The sequence below is a fragment of the Podospora anserina genome, chromosome 7 (genome assembly GCF_000226545.1).
Source record: "Podospora anserina S mat+ genomic DNA chromosome 7, supercontig 1".
NCBI lineage: Eukaryota > Fungi > Ascomycota > Sordariomycetes > Sordariales > Podosporaceae > Podospora > Podospora anserina.
This window is the reverse complement of record NW_001914854.1, coordinates 2979730-3002340: the sequence shown is the minus strand read 5'-3', so window position 1 is coordinate 3002340 and position 22611 is coordinate 2979730. Positions and strand designations below refer to the sequence as shown.

General features: G+C 54.1%; 7 protein-coding genes across 7 annotated transcripts; 4 read left to right on the top strand and 3 right to left on the bottom strand.

Moving 5' to 3' along the window:
* Positions 1-1741: 1741 nt before the first annotated feature.
* On the top strand, positions 1742-3468 carry PODANS_7_10450 (uncharacterized protein; the record flags this gene model as incomplete). The annotated part of the gene is made up of 2 exons (XM_001908377.1): positions 1742-2021; positions 2084-3468. 2 exons carry the CDS (start codon positions 1742-1744, stop codon positions 3466-3468), a joined length of 1665 nt encoding a protein of 554 aa, XP_001908412.1.
* Positions 3469-4130: 662 nt separating this feature from the next.
* On the bottom strand, positions 4131-5718 carry PODANS_7_10440 (uncharacterized protein; the record flags this gene model as incomplete). Its single annotated transcript, XM_001908376.1, has 2 exons — positions 4131-4744; positions 4827-5718. 2 exons carry the CDS (start codon positions 5716-5718, stop codon positions 4131-4133), a joined length of 1506 nt encoding a protein of 501 aa, XP_001908411.1.
* A 679-nt stretch (positions 5719-6397) lies between these two features.
* On the top strand, positions 6398-7618 carry PODANS_7_10430 (uncharacterized protein; the record flags this gene model as incomplete). Its single annotated transcript, XM_001908375.1, has 1 exon — positions 6398-7618. The coding sequence occupies one exon, from the start codon at positions 6398-6400 to the stop codon at positions 7616-7618; it is 1221 nt and encodes a 406-aa protein (XP_001908410.1).
* Positions 7619-7862: 244 nt separating this feature from the next.
* Positions 7863-8492, bottom strand: PODANS_7_10420 (uncharacterized protein; the record flags this gene model as incomplete). Its single annotated transcript, XM_001908374.1, has 1 exon — positions 7863-8492. The coding sequence occupies one exon, from the start codon at positions 8490-8492 to the stop codon at positions 7863-7865; it is 630 nt and encodes a 209-aa protein (XP_001908409.1).
* Positions 8493-8945: 453 nt separating this feature from the next.
* On the top strand, positions 8946-15396 carry PODANS_7_10410 (uncharacterized protein; the record flags this gene model as incomplete). The annotated part of the gene is made up of 2 exons (XM_001908373.1): positions 8946-14452; positions 14532-15396. 2 exons carry the CDS (start codon positions 8946-8948, stop codon positions 15394-15396), a joined length of 6372 nt encoding a protein of 2123 aa, XP_001908408.1.
* Positions 15397-16352: 956 nt separating this feature from the next.
* PODANS_7_10400 (uncharacterized protein) lies at positions 16353-16949 on the top strand (the record flags this gene model as incomplete). Its single annotated transcript, XM_001908372.1, has 1 exon — positions 16353-16949. The coding sequence occupies one exon, from the start codon at positions 16353-16355 to the stop codon at positions 16947-16949; it is 597 nt and encodes a 198-aa protein (XP_001908407.1).
* Positions 16950-17507: 558 nt separating this feature from the next.
* On the bottom strand, positions 17508-18785 carry PODANS_7_10390 (uncharacterized protein; the record flags this gene model as incomplete). The annotated part of the gene is made up of 1 exon (XM_001908371.1): positions 17508-18785. One exon carries the CDS (start codon positions 18783-18785, stop codon positions 17508-17510), a length of 1278 nt encoding a protein of 425 aa, XP_001908406.1.
* Between the last annotated feature and the right edge of the window lie 3826 nt (positions 18786-22611).

Here is a 22611-nt window from a genome sequence, read left to right as displayed (position 1 = left end):
TTGGAAGCGAATCCCCCTTCTGAAGCGACGGTGTTACTCATCTGATGATGATGATGATGATGATGGGAGGAGTCACACCGAGCTACGAAACCGGACTGGAAGCTCCAGGCTTCCACCAACTTTGGGTTAGCCATGGGATTGTTTACCATCAACATCATGTTGAGCCTCATGGTAACAGACGGGAATAATTGCTGGTGGAATTGCTCAGCAAGAAGGGTAAGTAATACTCCAGAATAGAAGCATAACAGGCAAACAAACCTCTTTTCGTTGATGCAAACCCCGAGACTAGCTCCAGGAAGGATGTTTGCCTCTAGAAGAAGCGTTTCAGATTTTGAACCAAGGATCGGACTGAGAATGAGTCGCTTCTAGAAAGTTGCCTAGGTGTCTATGGTGCTGGGCTTGGAGATAAGAATAGATGTTTGCTTTTGGACACTGCAAGATGCAAAGCATGGGACTTTGCAAATGAAGTTCAAGTGCTCATCCAAATGCAGCAGGTGTTTACCGAGTCGAAGCGAGTGTGAAATGCACAAGATACACTGACAGCAAAGCAGATGCAAGCCTCCGAGGTGGTCATCACCAAGAAGGCCTCTCACCAGCCCACGCGACTGACCACCTGGTGTGTTTAAATGACTAAAGTAGATCTAATAGGCCTTTTCTTTTTCCACTGCGATTGTGAAGCGCAACAGTCATTATCGTGCCATATCCCTTTATCGAACTCTACAAGAGGCAGCCTACCTACAACACCGCCGTCCAACCAATCACCACTTGCTAACATTACAAAAGAGCAGGACCCTTCCTGCTTGGTGCCTGGTAGGGCTGGCATCATGACTGTACCCCGTGCCCGCTGCAAGGCCTCCCTCCCTATCTTGCCTGACCAGGCGAGGCAAGGCAAAAAAGGTGAGGCGAGATTCAGGCGGCCAGATAGACACCTTCCCCAGGCCTGCCTGCCCACTCACTCGTGTCAACCGTATTAGGCCAGGCGGTGGGTCACCCTACGTGTAATCCAATTCGGTGAGGGTGACTGATTGAGGCTCAACTCCTGTCATGAGTTTTTGGATTTGGGAAGTCGTGGTGGTAGGTAGTTCCGGAGCTGCCTGTTTGGTGATGGTGAAGACGGAGTGGCGGGATAGCTTAGACGCTTCCCGGTCCTTGCTGTTGATCATCGGGCCGCTCTCGTGCCGAGTAGTGGTTCGGCGGAGAGGTGAAAGGAAGTGGGGAAGCGGGAGAGAGAGGGGATGCGTAGGCACGGTGGGTAGGTAATGCCGGGTGTTTGATTGGTTGTATGGTTTTTGATGGGACGGGCGGGTTGGGGATGAAAGCTTCCAGAGCAAAATACCTATTGAGCCCATCATTAACCTAATTAGCAAAAGCTAAAGCTCAACAATTGAGAAAAAAAAAGCATCAAATATATACCCTCCACAGACAATATTTCATGATAAATCCAACAAGGAACCCTCAACCCTCCCCCCTTCCCCCCCCGCGCCGGCCCCACGGAACCCCACCGCGGCTACCGACTCCATCAGGCCAGTGGGGTGATGATGTTGACCTTCCTTCCCCCGCCCTCCGAGCTGCAAGCTGTGACTTGAAAGGGAGAACTAGCAGTTTTTACCCCGCCAAAAACGTAAGAGAGAGTGAAAGAGCGAGCCACCACCCAAGCAACTGTTTCTTCTTTTTATTGATTCCGTTTTTTTCTTTCTTTTTTCTTCTAAATTCCTTTTTTTTCTAAATCCCTTTCTCTCAAATGCTGTGTATAAAAAGCTGCCATCACCAGCGAACCGCGTTGAGGACAACAATAACAGCAAAACAACACACCACTGCTGCTGCTGCTTGTAAAAGGGCGTTCACCTCGTTTTCTTCTTCTATTGCTCGCCCCTCTTTGAAAACCCCAGTTCGACTTCGACCTCTTCATTACACAACAGCTCGCGTGCCCTGCCATTACTTCTCCTCCACCTCATCCAAAATGGCACCCCCTCCCGCCTCCGCCCACGAGTTCCTCGACTTTGTCAACGCCTCTCCCACCCGTTTGTCTCCCCCTCCTCTTCCTTTCCTCCCATCAACTAACCCCCCCCCCCCCCCCGTCTAGCCTACCACGCAGTCCAAACCGCCACCTCCCTCCTCCAAAAAGCAGGCTTCCACCCCATCTCCGAACGCACCCCCTGGACCCCCTCCACCATCTCTCCCGGAGGTAAATACTACCTCACCCGCAACGCCTCCTCCCTCATCGCCTTCGCCGTCGGGTCTCGATGGTCCCCCGGCAACCCCATCGCCATGATCGGCGCGCACACTGACTCCCCCTGCCTCCGTGTCAAGCCAGTCAGCAAACGCACCGCGAACGGGTACCTCCAGGTCGGTGTCGAGACGTACGGGGGTGGGATCTGGCACAGCTGGTTCGATAGGGATTTGTCGGTGGCGGGGAGGGTGCTCGTCAGGGTAAAAGAGGGCGGGTTTGAGCAGAGGTTGGTGAGGGTGGAGAAGCCGATTGTGAGGATCCCGAGCTTGGCGATTCATTTGCATAGGCAGAGCAATTTTGATCCGAATAAGGAGGAGGAGATGGTGCCTATTGCGGGGTTGGTGGAGGAGGTTCTTAACAAGAAGGGGGATGTCGAGGAAGGGGAAGAGGAGGAGTTTGAGCCGCTGAAGGCTATTGACGAGAGACATCATTCGGAGTTTTTGAAACTCATTGCCAAAGAGGCCGGGGTGGACAAAGTGGAGGACGTTCAGGATTTCGAGCTGATCTTGTATGACACGCAAAAGGCGGTTTTGGGCGGGATGAATGAGGAGTTTATCTACAGCGGGAGGTTGGATAACTTGGACATGACGTTTTGTGCGGTCAAGGCTCTGATTGGGAGTGTGAAGGATGGGAAGGGTCTGGAGGAGGAGACGGGGATCAGGCTGGTGGCGTGTTTTGACCACGAGGAGATTGGGAGTTTGAGCGCCCATGGAGCGGACTCTAACTTGCTGCCGGCTGTCCTCAGACGGCTGTCCGTCCTCCCTGGGGTCGACGGGAACCAACAATCCGAAAGCAACGAAACTGCCTTTGAGCAGACCCTCGCGAAAAGCTTTTTGATCTCGGCGGACATGGCGCATGCTGTTCACCCGAATTATGCGGGCAAGTATGAACGGAACCACCAGCCGCAGATGAACAAGGGGACGGTGATCAAGATTAATGCCAATCAGAGGTATGCGACGAATTCGCCGGGGATTGTGCTGGTGAAGGAGTGCGCGAGGAGGAAGGGGGTGCCGCTGCAGCTGTTTGTGGTCAAGAATGACAGTCCCTGTGGGAGCACGATTGGGCCGATGCTGAGCGCCAAGTTGGGGGTGAGGACGTTGGATCTGGGGAACCCGCAGCTGGCGATGCACAGTATCAGGGAGATGGGGGGGAGCTGGGACGTGGAGCATGCGATTGGGTTGTTTGAGGGGTTTTTGGAGGGGTATGGGGGGTTGGAGGGGGGCTTGGTTGTTGATTAGGGGGTAGAAGGCAGTATGGGATTATGGGATTATGGGGTTATGGGGTTATGGGGTTATGGGGTTATGGGGTTATGGGGTTATGGGGTTATGGGATTATGGGGTTATGGGATGTGGGATGGGGGGTTTGTTGAGTAGCTGTAGCTGTCGATATGTACCTGGGTAGCCCCTGAAATGAGAGGCTTGGTTTATCTACTCTCTTGTTGTGAAGGGTGTGTCCCTGAATGCCATGTGCTTGGACGTGACAGGGGGGGAAGTCTTGCTTGGTGGGACAAGAATGACGTTTGCCTGCGCGTGTGCTTGTGTGTCATTGATCTGAAAAAGCATTTTGGGAGCTGGACATCAGAATAGATCGAGCTCACAGTTGCTCATCTCCGAAGAAGAATCGCGTCCATGATTAGCTGTACCGGTAGTGTCAATCCCATGCTCAATATCACCCATGCTTGCTTGTGTACAGTTGCGGTTAGGGTATCAAATTTTTCATGTTCTGTTTGTCAGCTGTGTGTCCTGCTATATAAATCTAGTAACTAAGTACAGTAAAAGTAAAAGTAAACAAATATGTGCAAGTAACCCAGGCCTTCGGTGGGCGAGTATTCCAGCCGCCCCCCTTCTTTCCCCAGCCTGCTGTTGTCATGTCATACAATACTCCTCCCCTCCTTTCCCCTTTACAACTCCTTCTTATGCTCATGCCCATGATCATGCCCATTCCCCTCCTCCTCGGGCTCAGGACTACTCCTAGCACTAACCTCCCCAGCAATAAACTCCTCCCCCAGCCCCCTTCCCCCTTCCAGCCCTGTAGGAACAAACCTCACCCTAACCCTCCTCACCCCCCTCACCTTCCCCCCGACCCTTTCCCTAACCTTCTCCTCCACTTGTCTCACCTGCTCCACCGTCCAATCCCCCGGAACCCCCAGCTCCAAATCAACAAGATAGTTCTGCCCCGACTTGACCCCGCTCACGTCCGTCAACTCCACGTTCCCCGACTCCCCTAGCTCTCCAATACTCTTTGAAACCTGTGACTTGATCGAACTGCGAACTTCCTCATCAATAGACCGATCAGCGAGCTCGTACAGCGCAGAGAGTGTATTGCTCAACCCAGCCTTGATGACAAGTAAAGAGATCAACAGCCCGCCGACGGGGTCAAGCCAGGCTGCATTCGACAAAAAGTTCGCTCCGAGGATGGCAAGGAGGGTTACGATGCCGGTTAAAGAGTCAACCCTGTGATGTACCGCGTTTGACGCCAGGACGGAGGATTTTCTTTCGCGGGCTACTTTCATTGCTGTTGCACGGGTAAAAAAAGGTTGGTTAGTGATGGGATGGGAAAGGGAGGGGGGGGGAGGGGGAAGGGGATATATACGCACTGGCATGATACAACCACTCCTTAACAGCCACCGTACCAGCCGCAAGCCAAGCAGCGTGTAGACTCGGCGCTCCTCCTCCATGACTATGCCCATGCCCATGCCCATGATGGTGATGACCATGTCCATGTGACAGCGCCTCTGCCGCCGCGGCGGGATCCAACATTATGTGAGCGTAGAGAGTCTCGCAGCTGGACATGCACATGAATATTCCTCCAAAAAGCAACATGCTAGACACCCCCAGCGAGCCGAGACTCTCGACTTTTCCAAAGCCCATCGGGAAGTTGGCCGTTGGTGGGCGGAGGGACCAGGACACGGTCGCGAGGGTGAGGACGTCAGACGCCAAATCGGTGAGGGAGTGCCAGGCGTCGGCGATCATGGATTGGGAGTTGAAGGCGTAGCCTCCTAGGCCTTTGGCGATGGCCATGCCGAGGTTGGAATAGAGGCCTATTCTGGTGATGCGGACGCCGGCGTCGGATTTGTTTTGGGAGGTGAGGTAGATGTTGTCGTGGTGGTGGTGGTGGCCGTGACTGTGGCCGGCGTGAGTGCGGTGTTGTTGACCCATTTTCAGGGGTGATTGTGGTGGTGATGACGACGTTGTTGGTCTTGTTGTTGTAGAGAAGTAATTGTCTGTTGTGGAGAAGGAGGAATTGGGATGTAAAGAACGGTCGGAAAAGGCCACCCTGGAGGCTGGGGAGAGGGCAGTGTAGTACACGCGACGTTGTAGGGGTGGTGGTGGTGGCCGAAGTGGGTGATGTGTTCTCGGGCTAAATTGAAATAATAATGGAGGATGATAGCTCCGTGCCTGTCTTGTTAGACGGAGCCGTGACGACGCTGCTACCGGAGACGTCGTCGCACAGATGCGCAACCCCGGACATGGCCTGCAGCCGAGCATCTGGGGTTACAGGAGGTGAGTGAGAGTTGATATTGCGTCTTGAACCGCCCCAGTAATCGTTTTCAATGGCAAATATTGTAAATAACGGCTTCTTCGGAGAGGTCGGTCGGTCGGTCGGTTGATAATGGAGCGACTTGAGTGAGGGAGCGAGAGGAAGAGAATGAAACAAAATGCCCCTTATCGACCGATAAGACACCAAAGAAATTAACACAAAAGGTGAGTATCAACAAGAAGAGAACTGCTTATTTCAAACTTTTAGGATCTGAAAAAAAAAAAAAAAAAGAGGTGGTGGACACCCACATGAGAATGAGGTGCTCAAAAATAATGGCCCGACATCGCACCACCGACCACTCAAAGCTGCATCCCCAATTGCAGTGCCCTGAAGATGGCTGCATTCCTGGATTAGCGCCATCTAACAGGGGTTCAACGGAAGCCCACAGCAGCCAAGCAGCCAAGCGAAGGACGCTAAGCTCTGCCCCGCACTTCACATTCTGGGGGAAGTGGTGGGAAGTGCCGTGTCTTCAGCCGCATCTTTCCATTTGATGTCATGACGTCTTTTATCAGCTAAATATCAAAAGATCTGATATCTCGGTTACATCTCCCGTCTCCATCTTGGTTGTAGTCTCATTGGATCTAGTCTCACCTAGTCTCATCTAGTCTCATCTATTCCCACCCAACAATGCCAACCTCATTCATGCGAATCCCCTACCGAGATCTCCTCCCACCACCAAACATCATCCCCCCATCAGCATCCACCCTCCCCGGCGCCATCACTGCCCTCCAAGAGTTCTTCCACAACCCACCCCCATCAGGCCTACCCCCCTCAACAGTCGTCCTTACCGGCGCCGGCCTCTCAGTAGCAAGCGGACTGGCCGATTACCGAGGCGTCAAGGGCACCTATCGCGTCAACAAGACTCACCGCCCCATCTACCACCACGAGTTCATCTCCAGCCATGAGACCAGAAAGCGATACTGGGCGAGAAGCTTCCTCGGCTGGACGACCATGAGCATGGCCAACCCCAACTCTGGCCACTACGCCATCCGAGACCTCGGGAAACTCGGTGTCGTGAAAGGCGTCATCACTCAAAACGTCGACTCGTTCCACCCTCGAGCCCACCCGGACATGCCCACAGTTGAACTCCACGGCTATCTCCGGTCTGCCGTCTGCATCACCTGCCGAAATGAGTACCCGAGAGATGTCTTTCAAACCGAGTTAGCCAGATTGAATCCGGTTTGGAAAGACTTTCTGAAAGAAGCCATCTCCTCTGGAGCATTAGAAACCGAGGACCCAAACGAGAAGCGGACGCGGGGCGTCAAGATGAACGCCGATGGCGATGTTGAAGTCCCCGGCGCGCCATACACCACCTTTCGGTATCCAGCCTGTCCAACATGCCTGACTCGCCCACCACCATTGGCAGATGGCACCAAGGGTGTGGTCGAGGTAGATCAGGACGGCGCATTGGAGCCCATCAGCAATGCCGGTATATTGAAGCCGGCCGTGGTCATGTTTGGCGACAGCATCTCTCCCGAAGTCAAGCATGACGCTAACAAGACCATCGATAACGCCGGCAGGTTGCTCGTGATGGGTACCTCTCTCGCGACATACTCTGCCTGGCGGCTAGCCAAGCGCGCCAAAGACAGAGGGATGCCCATTGCAGTGATAAACATGGGCGGTGTGAGAGGGGAAGAGGCCTTTTTCACCGATTTGGATCCGAAGCAGGCAGGGGGTCAGGGGGTGAGAACCGAGATATCCACCGAGAGCCTATTGCCAGCCCTCGTTCAGGCAATGCGCAAACCGGAAGCTCGGAGCCGCCGCCACCACCACCATCATGATGCGCCTCATGCGGTGGCCTTTGAGCGAACAAATCCCGCAGAGGTTTTTAAGGATTTCTTGTCATAGATTTTTGTAGAAATATACCGCGCGCACCTCAAGAAATGGGGGTGTTTAGCTTGCTAGAAGAAGCCTTGGCTTGAAAGAGCAGATTTGGGGGCTGGGCGTCTTGCAGCAGCAGCTTCAGCATCAGCTTTGACCTGAGCAGCAGCGGCAGCAGCAGCCTCTGCCTGCTGTCTCTTTCGTGTAGCCTCCTCGCGCTCGATTTCTTTGAGGACTATGAATAGTGTCCGTGTCAGTGTTTTGTTTGCTTTCACCTGTTCTCTGGTATAAAAAACAAACCTTCATCCCACTCTTTTTCGCGTTCTGAATCACCTGTGCCCAAGACCTTTTCCACGTCGACGTCTTGGCCGGATTGGAGTTTTTCAACTACTTCGCGGAGGAGGGAGATGCGGGCGTCGGACTGGCGGGTGAAGGCTTCGTAGTCTTTGCGGAGGGCGATTTGCTGGATGGACATGGAGCCGATGAAGAGGAAGATGCAGATGAAGAATGTGGCGGGGTTCCAGTCTTTTTTGGGGGGTTGTTTTTGGGCGGGGAGGGAGCGGTGGTGGTTGTCCTTTCGGAGGGGCTTGGGGATCATGGAGCGCCAGAAGGATGGTTCGGTGACTGTGCTAGATGCCCGAGAGGGGAGGGCTGTGGTGGCTTGGAGAAGAGGGGTCGCTGTCGTTTGGGAGAGGAGGGGGGAGAGGAGGGTGAGGCGGAGGGTTGGGCGGTACATTTTGACTTGCGGATCGAGAGGGCGGTTGGTGGGATCGCGAATTGAGCTGGTCGGTGGTGGTGGTGGTGGAGGTTGAAGACGTTGAAGTTGAAGATCAAAACTTTGAACACGAATGGATCCCACCAACGGCTGTTCAACCAACCCCTGCAGGAGAAACCACCCCATCTGAACTTTTCTCTTCCCGGCAGGCAACAAGTGTGGAGAAGGCTAGATTGTTGCCTGGTCAACCACCCAGCATGCACCGACTTTTCTCCGTGGAGTCAATAATCTCTTGGCGAGCCCCATTCTGGGTGGTAGGAAACACATCCAAACCAGTCCATCCAGTCCACTGCCTCCACGCCAGACGACATCACTCGCCCACCCACTTCTTCGACAACATCCTTGTCTTCTTGTCTTGATAACTCCATCACTTCGTATCGACGTCAACAACTTTCTTTTCCTCTCCTCCCACCATCTTTTTGGTCGTTTGTTTAGAGGAGACAGATGTTTTAACGAATTGCGACCTCGCTTTTGGCTGTTTTGCGACAATTGCGATTAGAAATGATATGATTAGGAAATCAGAAACTCGTTTGTAAATCGACAGCAACAAGCAGACATTTTCTCTTTTTTCCCTTCGTAATGGATACAAACAACAACAACGCCACCACCAGTCAAACGGCTGCTGCCGCCGTCCGCAGCGCTGTTGCCTCGGTCGCGACGTGCACCCCCGCGACGTCTGCGTTGTTGAAGAGTTTACTCCTCCCAAAAGAAGAGAGCAGCAGCAGCAGCAGCACACCTGCAGTGGACGAGCCACCGTCACGAACAACCTCCCGCGCCGCGACTGCTCGATCGCGGGCTAATACTGCTACCTCAAATGTATCCCGAGCACCCTCCCGCCGGGGCAAGACTCCCGCCGCAACCCCCCCAGTAGATACCGCCGGCGGTCTCTCAAGCCGTGACAAAGCCACCCTCGCGACGCAGGTCATCAACGCCGCGCTGAAAGCCCTGTCGGAAGCAGCCAAAGCTTCATCTACTGTCACCCCCGCAACAGAAGACCCCCCGCCGTCGCCGTCATTAGTCAAAACCGCGACGACAAGGCAGACGTTACGACGAACGAGCTCAGCGCCGATCTCACCCCTCCAACCCCGCCCGTTGAATCGGCAGTCGACGTCCCCTTCTGTCCCCCGACATGTACGATCACCTTCCAAGCCGAGCCTGTTGGGTTCTTCCCCGAATTTGTTATCGCTAGTCGAATGCGCGCGCGTTGCGCTGAGTACATTGAGGCAGATTGTCACCGCGGGAAAGGTCACGCTGCCGGAGCTCCAGCTCGAGAGTGGGATTTCTGCTCTGGTGAGCAGGTTGATCACACTTGGTTTGCACGAGCAGGCTATTCGGGAACTGAGAACCCTGAAGAGGAGATTGGAGACTTTGTCGGGGAATGAGAAGAAGGCGCCAGTGACAGAGCCGAAAACCACGGCGGAGGCGTTTTCCGAGATTTTTGACTTCGGCTCTGTCAAGCTGTCCGGTCCGGCGCTGCTGCTGGCCGTCACGACGCAGATCCAGGCGTTGAGGGTGTTGGGGCTGGGGAAGAAGCCCTCTGCGATAGAGGCGGTGGTGACGCATTTGGGATATGACAAGACTTGTTCCCCAGTCAGGTTGCTGCTGCAGGCTGCCGCGGAAAAGGGGGCGGACAAGGGGAAACTGGGAAGGCAGATGGAGACTGCGGCTCAGTGTCTGCTGGCGCTTTGCCCGAGTGTGTCGGGTAAGGATGATGGGGTTGCTACGGAGCAGAGGCTGAGTGTCTCCCCCGGCACAGCGCTGGAGCTGCAGGTTTTGGGGCTGGAGATGAGGTTGCAATGGTGGGAGATGGTGAAGCATCGGGGGGATGTCGAAAAGGAGGTGATGGTGCCGTTGTCGAGATTTTTGGGCGCGTTTATAAGGAGGACAGCGGCCGATGCGAAGACGAGTTATAAGGTTGTTGTGGGGGCCTGGGAGAGGGTTGATAGCCGGGTGAGGGGGCTGAATCTCAAGCCGAAGGTGGGATCGAGGATGCCGCTTGCGATGATTTATCAGACTTTGGCTACGCTTGCGAAGGAGGGGGGATTGGTGAAGGAGGCGGTGGGGTGGGGGGTTAGGTTGAGGGATATGATTGGGGGGGAAGGGTCAGCCGAGTCGGTTGTGAAGAAGGTGTCTGTTGCTGCGCAGTTGTTGGGGTGCCAGCTGAAGGATAGGACAAAGTATTTGCATGATGATGGGCTGATTGGGGAGGTTGTGGCGGGGATGATGGGGCCGTTGAGGGGGGATATGAGCGAGTTGGATGAGCTGCTGGGGAATGTGGTGCAGGCGAGGAAGGCGGCGATTTCGGTGCTGGTGGTGGAGAGGAAGAGTGAGGTTTCGTCACTGCAAAAGGGGACGAGGGACCAGTTGGAGATGTTGGTGTTGCAGACGCCGAGGTTTTGTTTGAGGTGGTTGGGGAAGCCGCCTGGACCTAAAGGCAGCACGAAGGATTATTTGAGGTATGAGCAACGACGACAACTGCTGCAGGGGAGTTTGCAGCAGAATCTGGAGTCGGCTTTTTTGGTGGTCAAGGTTAGGTTGGAGGAGGGGAGGATGGCGTGGGAGGTGACGGATAGTGTTTTGGGGGATTGTGTCACGTTGTTGGAGTATACGGGGAGTAGTAACGGTGGAGGAGAAGGGAGTTCGATGTATGTCAAGATATCGCATTTTTACTACCTGCAGTATAATGCGCTCCGGCAGACGATCGCGGATCCCAAGGACCCGAGTCCGTTGAGGGCGCTGAGGAGGTCGGTGGATTGTGTCAAGTATCGGAGTGGGAAGGAGAAGGAGAAGGCGCAGTTGATTCTGAAGTTGGAGAGGCAGAGTGAGTTGGCAAAGAGGTTGGGCAGGGGAGAGGAGGCGATCAGTGCGCTCTTTGCCATCAGGACGAGTTTGCTTGAGGATGGGGTGCTCGCTACGGTTGCCAAGGGGCTGGCTACACAATCACCGGTGGCGGTCTGGGAGCGTGATGAAAAAACCGAGGCGCTGTCACGGGCCCTGGTGGCCATCGCGCAGATGGAGCAGGTCTGGATGGATTGGACTGTCGATTTATCCGAGGCTGAACGGGCGGCTGCTTTGGAGCACAGACTGAGGTATGTCTTGCTGAGAGCAGGAAGCAGTTACACAGATGTCACGCTCGAGCACCCCTGTGTTGATCAGCTGTTGAGGATATACATCCCCACGAGGTACCCGATCCGACGGCTTAGGGTGCTGCTGAGTCTGCTCTGTGCTGCTCTGGGGAAGCTCGATAAGGCAGAGGAACTCCTCGCGGTTGCGAAAGACGCCTCGCAGGTGGAGGATTTGGGCGAGGACACAGGCCTGGTTGGGTATCTGCAGCACATGAAAGCTCTCTTTGGGAGTCTGGCTGCGGCAGTGGACGGATACAAGAATGCAGGCGCCCTTCGGGAGAGCGTGGTTGTCTGGCAGGGCATCATCAAGTCATGCCAGGACAAGGCCGCCCTGGAGAAGCAAGTGGACGATGTTGCCGGTCTTCTCGACTATCTCCAGTCTATCGCGGACTTCCTCCGGATGAAAGGCAAAGACGAGATGCTCGCCTCCGTACTCGAGCTCGTCACAGACATCTCCCAGGTAGCCGCTACCCAAGGCTCCAAAGCCGAAGAGCTGATTCAGCACAACTCTGCCCTGGCCATGCAATACACCAACCTAGGCCGGTCCACAAAAGCAGAGCAGCTCTTCACCAAGGCCCGTCAACACCTCGGCCCGCAAGCCTCGGGGGACACCACCGCCGCGTTTTACCTCGCCTGCGCTGAGCACGCTGTTGCCTTGGGCGACTTTCAACAAGCGGAAGAGCACCTCGCCTCCGCCCGGACAGCCTACACCACTTCCTCTACCAGCACATACACCCGCCTCCAGAAAAAACAACTCGTCGCCTATGCGTTTTATCTGCATTCGATCCTCGCCCAAGAAAAAGGCGACTCCCACCACGCGCTGGTGTACTCTAGAGAAAGCGTCAGGGCGATCATGGCGGAGTGGGTAAAGTTGGAAGCCCAGCTCGTCGCTTCTTCTATCACCTCCTCCTCCTCCTCTTCCCCCGATCAAACCGACCTGTCCCTCGCTACCGCAACCCAACACCTGCCTGTTGCTGCTTCTGGACCGGCCTTTTGGAAAATGTTTCATGGCTTGTTTCGGAACACGATGAGACTCTCTTTCGTGTACGCTCACTTGGGCTTGTTTCAGGAGACGATGTACTATGCTGAGCAAGCGGGGAAGATTGCGGAGCAGGTAGACAGCGAGTTTTACAACTGTGCGGTGGCGGGGTGGATGGGGGAGGTTTCTTGGAGGTCGGGGGGGATTGAGAAGGCGGGGGAGATGTTGGGGAAGGCGACGGGGTTGTTTACGGAGGTTGCTGGAGGGGGGAACTGGTTTGGGGCGGCCGAGTTGGCGGTTAGGTTGTCAGAGATTTGTGTTGGGGTGGGGAATTTGAAGGGGGGGGGTTGGTTGCTGGAGAGGGCGGAGGGGATTGTGAAGGGGTTGGTGAAGGATAAGGGGGTGGAGGACGTGGAGGAGGGGATGAAGAAGTTGAAGATTGAGGAGGGGAGCAAGGGGACGACAGCGAGGGGAGGGGTAGGGGGGAGGAAGGTGGTTGGTGGTGGGGGGGTGAAGAAGCCTGTTCGGAAGACGGGGGCTGCTGGGGCGAGGGCGGCTGCTACGAAGGCGAAGCCGGTTGTTAAGGCCGCAGCTCCTGCTCCTGAACCCGTGGTAGTTGTGGAGGATGCGCAACTTGCGAAACTTCGGGCTTCCATTCTCGTCCAGAAAGCGGTGCTGATGCTCAAGCAAAAGGAGTGGGCTGGGGCTCAGAGTATTTTGAGTGAGGCTGCTTCTGCTACGACGGTCAAGTCTTCTGACCTGTTACCTACGCGGCAGCTGGCTATGGCGTCGTGCTTGTTAGGTATGAGCATGGAGCAGATGGCTCAGGATCCGGTCTTTTCCGTCATTCAAGATTCCACCATTTCATTCCCGGCGCTATCGGGCATGGAGAGGCTCTCTTCAGTGCAAGCCTCGCCCATGAAGGCAGCTACGTCACCTAAGAAGGGTGCGAGGGCTGCTGGCAAGGGCGAGGGTGCAAAGGACCTGTCACAAGGTGTCTACGTCGACAACCTGAGAGAAGCACATGATTATCTGCTCGAGGCTCATTCTGTCGCGTCCAAGAGCGGGGACTCGGCGTTGATCCACAAGATTTCTGGCATGTTGCAGCATGTTGGGTTGTTCCTCACTGCTACTTCCTCCTCGAGAACCAAGGCGACGATTCACTCTGCTCAAACATCTTACTCTGTCGAGCTGGCGAGGAATCTGATCTGGAGAAGGGAGAGAAAGGCGATGATTCAAGAGAAGCACGCGCCCAGACATGACGGCACCGAGTGGCCGCCCGCGTTGCAGTCTGTCACCTCCCGGAGATCAAGTCTGGGATTCACGCTGGACTTGCACAAGGTTCAGAGGGACTACATTGACATTGTCCCCAAGAACTGGAACGTCATCTCGATTGCGCTTAGCGAGGGGAATCAGGACTTGTGCATCACCAAGCTTCAGGCTGGGCAGAACCCGTTTGTTATCCGGTTACCGCTTGAACGCGCGACGTCACGAGATGCGGATAGCGACGTGTTCAACTTTCAGCAGGGAAGGTCTGAGTTGTTGGATATCATCAAGGAGATTAATGCTACTTGCCACAGCGCAAAGGATATGAATCAAAAGGGCGCGAAAACGGAGTGGTGGAATGCGAGAGAGGCGCTGGATGAGAGGCTGAAGGAGTTGCTGGAGAACATCGAGCAGATTTGGCTCGGGGGGTTCAGGGGCATCTTTTCGCAGCACTGTCGGAGGGCGGATCTGTTGGCCAGGTTTCAGAAGAGCTTTTTGGCCATGATGGATAAACACCTCCCCTCGCGAAGACAGGTGAGAGGAAAAAAGACCAAGGCTGCTGCTGCTGGTCAAAAGGTGCAGCTGGACCTGAACATCCTCGAGCTGTTTATCGGGTTGGGGGATGCGACGAGGCCGGGCACGGACTTTGACGACGAGCTCACCGATCTGCTGTACTTTGTCGTGGACATTTTGCAGTTTCACGGCGAGAGGAACGCGTACGACGAGATCGATTTTGACTCGATGGTGGTGGAGACGTTTGATGCGCTGATGGGGTATCATTCGGCTGTGAATGAGGGGAGGAGTAGGAGTAGCAGGGGGGGGGAGGAGGAGACGGGGATTCATACGGTCTTGTTGCTGGATAAGGCGCTGCATGTTTTTGCCTTGGGAGTCGCTGCCTTGCATGCAGGGGTTGGCGATTAGTCGGATGCCGAGTTTGGCTTGTTTGAGGAGGTTGATTTTGGAGCAGAGGTTGAGCGAGCCGCCGGTGGGCGAGGGGGGGGGGGGGTTGTTGGATGTGGAGGGGCATCATGTTGATTTTGGGAAGGGGAAGGGGAAGGGGGCGTACATTTTGAATCCGTCGGGGGATTTGGCGGCTACGCAAAAGACTTTTGGGCCGGCACTCGAGGAGAATCTTTCATCGTTTGAGAGCATCATTTCGAGACCTCCGACGGAGCCTGAGTTTGAGAGGTTTTTGGCGGAGAAGGACTTGTTGCTGTATTTTGGGCACGGGTCTGGAGCGCAGTATATCCGTGGCAGGACCATTCGTCGTCTTGATCGGTGCAAGGCTGCTGTTCTGCTCATGGGTTGTTCCAGTGCGGCCCTGACAGAAGCTGGAGAGTTTGAACCCTCTGGTCCAGCGTGGAATTACATGCTCTCTGGCAGCCCAGCGGTGGTGGGGACGCTCTGGGATGTGACAGACAGAGACATTGATCGGTTTGCCGGCCGGATGCTGGAGACCTGGGGTGTCTTGCCCAAGGGCGCGGTGGAGGATGATGGCAAGGGGCGGGATACAGGCAAGGGGAAGAGAGCCAGAGGGGATAAGAAGAGGAGTTTGGTAGAGGCGGTAGCGGAGGCGAGGGAAGGGGGGTGTAGGTTCCGATATGTGACTGCGGCGGGAGTGGTTGTTTATGGGGTGCCTGTTTATGTCTGGAAGGAGTAGGTTGGTTGGGTAAACTGTCGAGAGTATTTGGATGATTAAGAATTGGGGGGCGTTGAAACAGTGGGCGTTTTGAAGCATATGATTACTACAAGGCATGGGAAAGGATAGATGATGAATGTCTGATGGGATAGGGAGTTTTGTTGGGATTATGGAATGTGGGATTATTAATTGGATTGAACAGGGGCGTTTGAGGGATGAGGAGTTTACTTTGTAGGGATAGGGAGGAGAATTGAAAGAGTTTCACGTTGTAAATGATAGATGTGTTTTGAGGGTGGCATTATTCTGTATTACTTGCTTTTACATGATGTGACCCAGATATTGTACCTACTTGGTTGATGTCTTGATCGCAAGCAAATCAATTTAAATATCATCCCAGCATGCAAACCACACACAAGCAGACGAGAGTCTACCGCAAGGGGTCCTCCCCGGAATAGCCCTCGCGCTTCCAAACGGAGACCTCCCCACGGTCGAGCGTGAACGAACTCGGCTCTCTAATCAGAGGCTGGTAGGATTCATCTGAGCTTTGTACACCTAGATAAACCATACTTTGAAAGAAAGTTGATAGACCTCTTGAATATCTTTGAAGGCCTTATTGACTATCTTTCGAGGCCTGTTTTCGTTGCAAAAAAGGTATAAATCAACATGTTATCTCACTGGCAGTTTTTTGTCCACGAACAATGTGTTAGGCGTTCAGTTGTCCGATTCAGGCTTAGCGTGACGCATTTAAAACATCCCATATAACCGACCCAACCACACAAGCGCGCAAAGCACCTCGACGTCCTCATTCATTCATTCGCATTGCATCACATTTTCTCCCCAGCGCAAAAAAAAAAAAAAAAAAAAAGAAGAAAAGGAAACGACACACACACACACCCGACACAAAACACCACTCTCTCTCTTTCCCAACCCTGCAACTCTCCCCACCAACAAATCCAACCCCCAAAACAGAACAAAAAATGGCAGACCAAGACCTCCTCCTCTTCGCCCGCGAATCCGCCTCCCGCTCCGACGACCTCTACGCCCTCCTCTCCCTCGACGCCACAGCCACCGACCAGGACGTCCGCCGCGCCTTTCGCAAAAAAGCCCTAACCGCGCACCCCGACAAGGCGGGCGACAACTACGACCCCGCGTTGTACGAGCGGCTGGAGCGCACGAGGGATGTCCTCCTCAACCCTGAGGCCAAAGAAGTCTACAACAATGGGATGAAAGCCGTTCTTGAAAAGAAACGACAGAGGGAGCAGATGGGCGCGAAGAGGAGGCAGTTGGTTGAGGAGCTGGAGCGTAGGGAGGAGGAGGCGAAACGGCAGAAGACGGATGGGGAGGGGGATGGCGGGAGGGACAAGGTTAGGGATATGGCTGCCCGGGGGGAGGCGGAAAATGGAGGAGTTGAGACGGATAAGGGAGGAGGCCGAAGGAAGCGGGAAAGGGGGCTGTTAGGGAGAGGGAGGAGGCGGAACAACAACAGCAAAAGCAGGAGGAGAAGGCGGAGGAAAAGGATTATGATGGGGAGATTGCCGAGGTGGAGAGGAGACTGGCCGAGAAGCAGAGGTTAAAGGCGGAGAAGAAAAAGGCCAAGAGGAAGGAGGAGACCAAGAATGAGGACCAGGCAACATCATCATCACTCCCTTCTGACACCATCAGGAAAGAAAAGGATATGGCTGACCGTGGTGACAAGGTCTCGGCTGCGGCGACGACGACGACGACGACAACGACAAGTGCGACAGATGCGAATAGTGATGCTGGGGCGACGGGGCAGCCGGGGAACAAGTTTGCTTCTACTATGGCGAGACTGAGGGCTGCACAGGCGAAGAAGGATGAGGAGAAGAGAAGGAGAGAGGAGGAGGCGAAGGCAGCCGCTGCTTCGTAGATTTTGCACCCCGTTGTTAGATTTTCTAGACGTTTTGCTCATGATACCCAGAACAGATCTTTCTCTTCAATGCATTGACGCAGTTCCCAGCTAGGCCTATCTATAATCATGCGTCACTGTACTAACCCATCAGACTATAATGCTAGGGCATCATGCAGCAGCACAATTCCATAAGCCCAAGACTTGTTGTACAGTATTATACATGTGCAAGTATCTCACAATCAAGATACACATTTCATCATCATCAATGTCTCCTCCCCTTCTTCTCCATCTTCTCATCCAACTTCTCCCTCAACCACCCCGGGACAAAAGCCTTGACCCTCACCTTCTCCCCTTCCTCCCCCTTAACCTCAACCTCAAACTCATCCCCCTCCTTAAACCCCATCCCCGTCCCCACCGCCGCCTCCCCCGGCAGCTTCAAATCAGTCATCATCTCCAACCTCCCCAACACCAACCCCAAATTCCCCCTTCCCCCAAGCCACTTCCCCGCTGGTCTCCCCCTCGCGCCCACTCTCGTAACATTACTCCCCGCCTGAATCCTCCCCGCAAGATCCCCCTCTTCATACCGCAGTGATGTCGGTGGGGAGGACGCAGAGGAAGGATAGAGCATGGCAGGCAAAATTCTCTTCCTCACCACCCCCCTATGCTCCGTCCTAATAGTCAACTCCTGCCCAACATAGCACCCCTTCCTAAAATCAACCCCCCCCAACAAATCCAGATTCGACTCGTGAGGCAAACCCCCATCCCTCACAATCTCCTCCTGCCCCTCCGCCACACCATTCGCGTACCGCAACAGAGTGTAGACCTCCTCCGATTGCATCTGAACCCCTTCCAATCCACTCCCACCCCCCAAAACTAAACCCCTTTGCCAGGATGGAACCCTCGGGTCGGGGCAGTAGCGTAAACTCTCACCTTGAGCCGGGATAGAATCCGGACTCCCCCAAACAGCAATCACGCTCGCCTCTTCCTGCGGGAGAAGGGCGATGGCGCATTTAGAGCGGAGTTTATACCGCTTCAAATGCTTGACTAGCGTTGCTGCTTCGAGGGTGGAGACCTCGATGAGGAAGCTATCTGGTGGTGAGGAGGTTAACCTCGGGTCGAGGTAGATGAAGACGTCGTTTAGGATCCTGCCTTGAGCAGACAAAAACGCGGCGTAGGTTAGGGTTGAGGGGGTGGTGGGGAGCTCGTTGGTGATGATTCCTCTTAAGAACTTGGCGGCGTCTGGGCCGGAGAGGGAGATTAATGATCTGGAGGGGAGGGGGGAGATGCCTGAGTGGGGGAGGCCATTGTCTACCGGTGTTGTTTCGGAGGTGGCTTCTTGACGGAGGAGGGGAGAGGTGGAAAAGGGGCGGTGTTGCCGGGGTAGAGAAAGGGGTGTTTGTTTTGGTCGTGACAGTGGTGGTGGTGAGTAACTTGGCCGGGATGATGATGAAAAAACCCTTGCAGTGGTGGTGGTGGTGGTGGTGGTGCTCGGCAGGCTACCGGCAGCGATTGCTATCCTCCTTCTTACGACAGGCTGCATTTCTGAGATCGTAATGAAACAGAACAATTACACCCGTTGTAAGGATTTCACAAAACCAATGTGTTTCGTGGAAGCTCTCGTCGGATCGGAATTTGGCCGTCAGTGACGTAGACTTTTCGATGTTCGGCAACGACAGTTTTGCCGATCGGCGAAAGCGGGACTTGTCTAGGCCGAGGGGTGGTGATCTGTGCGCGGGCTATCAGCCTTGTGAGAGAGAAAGAGACTCGGCGTTGTCGGGGTTGGCTCCGGGCGGTCGGGTGTATCGATAATCTCCGCTCGTTATCTGACACACCTCACCCACTGGACTGATGGACAGTGACTGGATCAGCTTTTTTGCGGGGGACGAGAGATATCTCCGTTCGCTCCGCTTTGTTGATTGATCATCCCGTTGATTTTTGGTGGGGTTTTTTAGTCCGCTGTGGATCGCTTATTACACTAACACTTACACTGGCCCAAGTCAACGACATATCGGGCGTTTTCAAATAAAAGGGCGTGTGTGTGTCCCTCAGAATGTCTAATTACATTTGTACTTTGATGCCGAGAAATCCACGGTGACAAACCTTCCGGGCAGTAAGCGATATGCAGGGATGAGCAATTTCAAGGACTCTGCAGCAGTACAGTATTTTTCATCAAAACATATCCCGTCAAAGCTGACAAAACAGGGGCGACAGTAAACTCCGGGATGGCCCGGTGAAGTGTGGAAGAAAGGGAGGTGGATGACTGAGCCACATGTCATCGACTACGACCCTTTTCCCGTGTGTGTGTTACGGAAGAAGCTCCGTTCAACGGACGGAATCGGGGAGGTGGGTGTCAGTTGACTCACGCCGAAAGTGCCGCAGACAGAGACGAAAAGAAAACCTGATGGGAAAATTCCCTCGCGCTATTTCCCCATGACTTGTCGACTTGTTCCTATCGCGAGCCTTGCTGTCCTGCGTATCCTCTCTGCCCGGCTGCACCCGTACCCGATCGTCAAGGAGCGAGCGAGCGGCAGATGTCCCGGGTGACCCCGCGGTGGCTTCGCATCTCCAACAAATTGAGGTGTGAGCCTGACCGATGAGAATCAAGACCTCTCAAGGAAAGGGGGGTGTCCCTTGTCTCACCCCCCACAGTTTACCGATCGCCAAAACATCACGAACTGGGACAATCATAAAAATGAGCCTTGCAGCCTTCAAACAGGGCAGTCGGTCACGAACTCCATCGTGTCAGACATGGTCATGATGTTGATGTCCTTCACCGCCTTGGATATCAACTCGCTGCCTGGGCGCATGCCATAGGTCATCATGGTCCTTCCCGCCTTTTTGCACCTGCATACGCAGGAGAACACTGCCTCTGCCCAGAGGCATAGGGAACGTAACATCTCGCGCAGTCACACAAGGCGTCCAGTTTTCTCCCTTCCCCATAGTTCTTGACGGGTTCCTAGTTTCTCGAGCTCCTGATCCCTCACGTAATCATCATGTAGGGCTGAGAGGGAATTCTCATATCAAGATGCAAAGAACTTTTCTGTTGAACTGTAAATTCATACAGATTACCTGCTGTATAGAGCTGTGATTGACTGATCGGAGGGCATCAGTCGCACCGCAGTGAACAGGATCATGAGCATCAGGCCGGGAAGAGCCCGGCACCGAATATAACGAACTGATCGTCTTGCACCCTCGGATTCAGGCCATGCCGTGATGTTGTGACGATCACCAGTTCCAACGGGCACAATCAACATCAAAAGCCCTCAATACGAAAATTACAGGCCGATGTAGACGGTCGTCACGGTTGCTCATGTTGCGCTGATGATACCTTTTCAATGTTGTTTCCACCCGGTCAACTGATGGCCTCCAACACAAGAAGAACCTGCAACCGTTTCACACCTGACCCTGACTGGTGAGGCCTGAAAGTGTGGCCGGTGATGCGATCCGTCTACAGCACCGTTCCCTTGCCGTTCCCTACCCGCGCAACCCTAAAAAGAGGTGCCGAACCCGGCAGTCTGGGGCAGCGGGTCGTCGTTGCGGTTTCGTTTGGGTCGATTTTCGAATCGCGGCGCCGCGGCATCGAAACACCAGTGAAAGACACCACGCCGCCGCCGCCGCCAACGCCGCCTCCAGTGTTGGCCGCCATCATCTTCAACATTGAAACCCCCGCATTTTTATTTATTGTATTTTTTGGTTTCTATCTTTAACAGAGAAATGATCTTGTTTTGGCTGCGCTATATGCCGCCGGGTGCTGCAACCTCAGGCAGGCTGTGTGATACTGCGTTATACTGAGCGATTAACTTGTCCCAATCCCGAAGGTCTGATGTTGATAGAGGCCAGACCAGACCAGGTGGTGATACCACTCTCCAATTAATCTTTTGCTTCATCTTCAAACCTCCATTGTCGTCCACAAGGGCAGTGCCCATCATTCACTGCACTCTTTTCCCCAGACAAGCAACGTTTCCGTCCTGTCGTGTGTCGCTGTCGTCACGCGTAGGGTATGCACAGCCCTCTCCATGGTACACACATCAATCAATCAGTACAATACTCGGAAATTCCCCCCTTTCGGTCCAAAAAATCCCAGACCCAGCTCTCTGGAAAAGTGGCTTTTTTGTGGCTGGCTTTCGTTCTCCCCCAGTCAAGTTGAGTGTGAATCCCGTTCGACAATTAAACTTTTGGAAACGGGAGGCTCTAACTGGACGGATTACGTTCCCCAAGTCCCAGCCCTACGATGATGTTCGCTAACCCCTGCCATTAGGGGTTTCTGGAGCAGAAAACGGAAATACCGTACTGCGGCGTAAAGAAGAAGAAGAAGAGATCTGACTCAGCTCTCTGGGTGATCTGATTTCCTTTTTCCCGATCTTTGGGAAATTTAGCGTCGTTGTCAAGGTATCGAGATATGTACACAGCAGCAAATACGTGCGCAAGTGCGGTGAGCATACCTAGCCAACAAAGCGATGCGTTTGCACCATTTCAATCTAAACTGAAGCAAACCAACCCTCAGGAGGTGTGATCACAAATTGATGATGATGCATTGCGATCAGATCACTGATCGATACCTAATACCTTGACCGCCTCAACATTTTTGCTTTTTGCTCGGTAGTTGCTGTTCAGCTCTCATCAGACTGACACTGACATATGTTGGTGATTTCCCTAATCGGAACCGCTGCCAAGCTGCGACATTATCAAAACACCAAAACAAAGACCCGGATATCTCCCCCCGTATCATGATCCCCATCAGCCGCAATCCGTTTGTATTTATATAGGGTATGAAACACATCACCCTCCCAATCTGACAACGGAAACAAGACCCGACCCTTTGAAAGGGCGTCCCGGCCGCCGCGACCCGCGGACATCAATCCCGAGTGCCGCCCGAAAAATCATCGCAGACAAGCTCGGAAGCCCGAACCACTTCTTCCCACATCCCGTATCTCAGCTCCACCTCATTCACGTTTTTTTTTTTGCTTTCATCCACATCGTCGTGCAGGAACCCCATCGTGTAGAGAACTCCTCTCACCCCCGCTCCGGGGAGCATCCCGGTTTCTTAACTCCCAGTCACTCACCGCTATCGTCATAGGTTTTCACCAATTGTCAACAAGCTATGTAAAATTTGACAACGCACACAATACTTTTCCCTCTGTCTGAAACTTTAGTTTTGCGGGGAATGTTGTGAGGCGGTTGAAGCAAACGTGCAAAAGTAGCTGCCTGACGGATGATATTGGACGTTTGCAACAAGAAGAGGCTGTGAAGCTGACCCGCTCGCCCGCCCAGCTGTGCAAAAGTCCCATCTTGTCAGTCAGATCCACCACCAGTTCGGTGGCCGACCGCGTCTGGTAGCTGGCTGTATCGTATTCTTACAGCACCAC